The 1,308-nt window shown below is 35.5% G+C and overlaps 1 protein-coding gene across 1 annotated transcript in view; it reads left to right on the plus strand.

The window, feature by feature from the left end:
• The first annotated feature begins 654 nt into the window (after positions 1 to 654).
• The window catches only part of LOC108766186 (uncharacterized), a 5,024-nt gene continuing 4,370 nt past the window's right edge, over positions 655 to 1,308 (plus strand). The window contains exon 1 of the mRNA XM_018515337.1: positions 655 to 667. Coding sequence (XP_018370839.1) covers positions 655 to 667 — 13 coding nt within the window. The remainder of the gene's footprint in view (positions 668 to 1,308) is intronic.

The raw sequence follows: 1,308 nt of genomic DNA on the forward strand, positions 1-1,308 counted from the left end.
ATATTGTTCATTAAAAAAGACATATCAGCATTCATCGAAAAAATATATTGTAATTCAAATTCGATGTTTAAAAAAAAAATGTGTTAACGTTTCTTTCAAATATGACTTAAATGTTAATGTTTGGAATTTTTCAAAGAAGAGTTGGAATTCTAACTGATTGAAAACTATCGAATTTAATACTAATTGTGTACGTGAAATTAGCTATGCCCAGAGTATTTAGAGATAATCTAGAATTATTGATGCACTTTTTGCCTCCTCTCGTCCATGCAAACGTTATGGAGACAGAAAATAACTGGTCGTGATGAATTGGGATTTCGTAAATGGAAAAATTTTTCGTCAGCGCAACAAATTGATTATAGTCATTTCCCAATCGAACGGCCGCTAATTACATTGTCGCTGTGTTACAGCGAGCACAGAAGACCGCTAATTAACCCGTTATCCCTGTAACTTAACGGTTGGGTATCCTGTATACTTACGTAATTCGCGGCGGTTGGATCTATCGCGCAAGGCTTTCATTTATAAAGTTTATCAAGGCAATGCGATTATACAAGGCCATTGACGTGGTTTGCTATCACGCGAATCCATTTACCTACTTTCCGATCATCAACACGCCTGCACTCTTCGACAGGACGTCGTTCGTAATGCACTAATTGAATGTCGGCCAATGGTGAGTGACTCTCCCCACTGGATTTACTACTTGCAACCGATCAATTGTAACTACAGTGATCGACAAAGCTTAGTCTCGAGCTAATGTAACCTCGTGATCTGTATGCAAATTTTATTCGACGATTCTCCCGGGAAAATTTCAGGCTTTCAATCACTCAAATTAGAGTTTACTTACAGATAAAAAACTAGTGTATTCATTCGTATCTTTGAAATTTAATTTATAGTAATAGGGATGTCGCAAGACGAGACAAGACGAGATTTTAGGAAATATCGTCTTGTTTTGAAAAAATCTTGAAATGTATATTCTTGATCTCGAACTCGAAAATCTTGTCTTGTCTCGAAATTCTCGACAATCTAAATAATGCGTTGTCTACAATACACGAAGTAAGAAGTAAGAGTAAGAAATTGACCAATTACAATCGATTATTCTTCTCAGATTTGATTGTAATTGGTCAATTTTTTACTCTCTTACTCCGTGTATTGTAGACGATGCTTAAGTATTTGCGTAACGTCTGTTCCATTGGGAAGGTTATTCTCTACAGTAGGATTAATTATAACAAAACATAGAAATAGATTATGCGAGGAATCAGCGAGATCCCTACTTTGTTTAAATTCATGGGCTACATGTTCAATATCTAAAAT

The sequence above is a fragment of the Trachymyrmex cornetzi genome, unplaced genomic scaffold (assembly GCF_001594075.2).
Source record: "Trachymyrmex cornetzi isolate Tcor2-1 unplaced genomic scaffold, Tcor1.1 scaffold570, whole genome shotgun sequence".
Taxonomy (NCBI): domain Eukaryota; kingdom Metazoa; phylum Arthropoda; class Insecta; order Hymenoptera; family Formicidae; genus Trachymyrmex; species Trachymyrmex cornetzi.